The sequence below is a fragment of the Myotis nattereri genome (assembly GCF_964212035.1).
Source record: "Myotis nattereri genome assembly, chromosome: 5".
In the NCBI taxonomy this organism is placed as follows: Eukaryota; Metazoa; Chordata; class Mammalia; order Chiroptera; family Vespertilionidae; genus Myotis; species Myotis nattereri.
In genome coordinates this window covers 23,627,133-23,628,398 of record NC_138080.1, presented here as the reverse complement: position 1 = coordinate 23,628,398, position 1,266 = coordinate 23,627,133, and the positions used below count along the sequence as shown (strand labels likewise).

Genomic DNA, 1,266 nt, shown 5'->3' with positions numbered 1-1,266 from the left:
TTCTTTTGTAGTCACCTCCAACACATGGAACCAGGCAATGATACGCAAATTTCAGAATTTCTTCTCCTGGGATTTTCACAGGCACTGGAACTGCAGCCCCTCATATTTGGGCTTTTCCTTTCCATGTACCTGGTCACTGTGTTGGGAAACCTGCTCATCATCCTGGCCATCAGCTCAGACTCCCACCTCCACACGCCCATGTACTTCTTCCTCTCCAACCTGTCCTTGGTAGACATCTGTTTCACCTCCACCACCGTCCCAAAGATGCTATGGAACATCCAGACACAGAGCAAAGTCATCACCTATGAAGGCTGTATCACACAGATGTATTTTTATACACTTTTTGCAGTGTTGGACAACTTTATTCTGACCGTGATGGCTTATGACCGGTTTGTGGCCATCTGTCACCCCCTGCACTATATGGTCATCATGAACCCCCGGCTCTGTGGACTGCTGGTTCTGGTGTGCTGGATCCTGAGTGCCATGGTTTCCTTGCTACATAGCTTAATGGTGTTGAGACTGTCCTTCTGGTCAGACTTGGAAATCCCCCACTTTTTCTGTGAACTCAATCAAGTGATCCAACTTGCCTGTTCTGACAACTTTCTTAACAATATTCTAATGTACTTTTCAGCTGGGCTGCTAGGTGGTGGTCCCCTTGCTGGGATCCTTTACTCTTACTCTAAGATACTTTCCTCCATATGTGGAATCCCATCAGCTCAGGGGAAGTATAAAGCATTTTCTACCTGTGCATCTCACCTCTCAGTTGTCTCCTTATTTTATGGTACAAGCCTTGGAGTTTACCTCAGCTCTGCTGCTCCCCACAGTGCACAATCAAGTGCTACAACCTCAGTGATGTACACTGTGGTCACACCCATGCTGAACCCCTTCATCTACAGTCTGAGGAACAATGACATAAAGAGGGCCCTGCAAAGATTCTTTGGCAGGTAAGCTTTTCAAGGGCCAACTTTACTAGGCTGAAGAATTGCCCAGGAATTCAGGTTTCAAGCATCAGAGTCAGAAGCCTAACACAAATTAATCCAACCTTTGGAACATAAGGAATATTAAATACTCATTTTTCTCATGAGTTAACACGACTTACTTTAGTATAATTTATTCTCTTATTACATATACTATAATTTCTATTGTTTTTCTGAAAGAATAGTCATGAATTATATTACCCCTAGGGACAAAACTATACGTGGCTGCTATTCATTCACATAATTGCATTGTAGAAGAACATCTGAGACCACGGTTATCACTTATATG

The 1,266-nt window shown here is 43.5% G+C and overlaps 1 protein-coding gene across 1 annotated transcript; it reads left to right on the top strand.

Annotated features, from left to right (window-relative positions):
• LOC308520037 (olfactory receptor 7A5-like) lies at positions 1-948 on the top strand (the record flags this gene model as incomplete). Its single annotated transcript, XM_081092462.1, has 1 exon — positions 1-948. The coding sequence occupies exon 1, from the start codon at positions 25-27 to the stop codon at positions 946-948; it is 924 nt and encodes a 307-aa protein (XP_080948588.1). The 5' UTR covers positions 1-24.
• Positions 949-1,266: the final 318 nt, after the last annotated feature.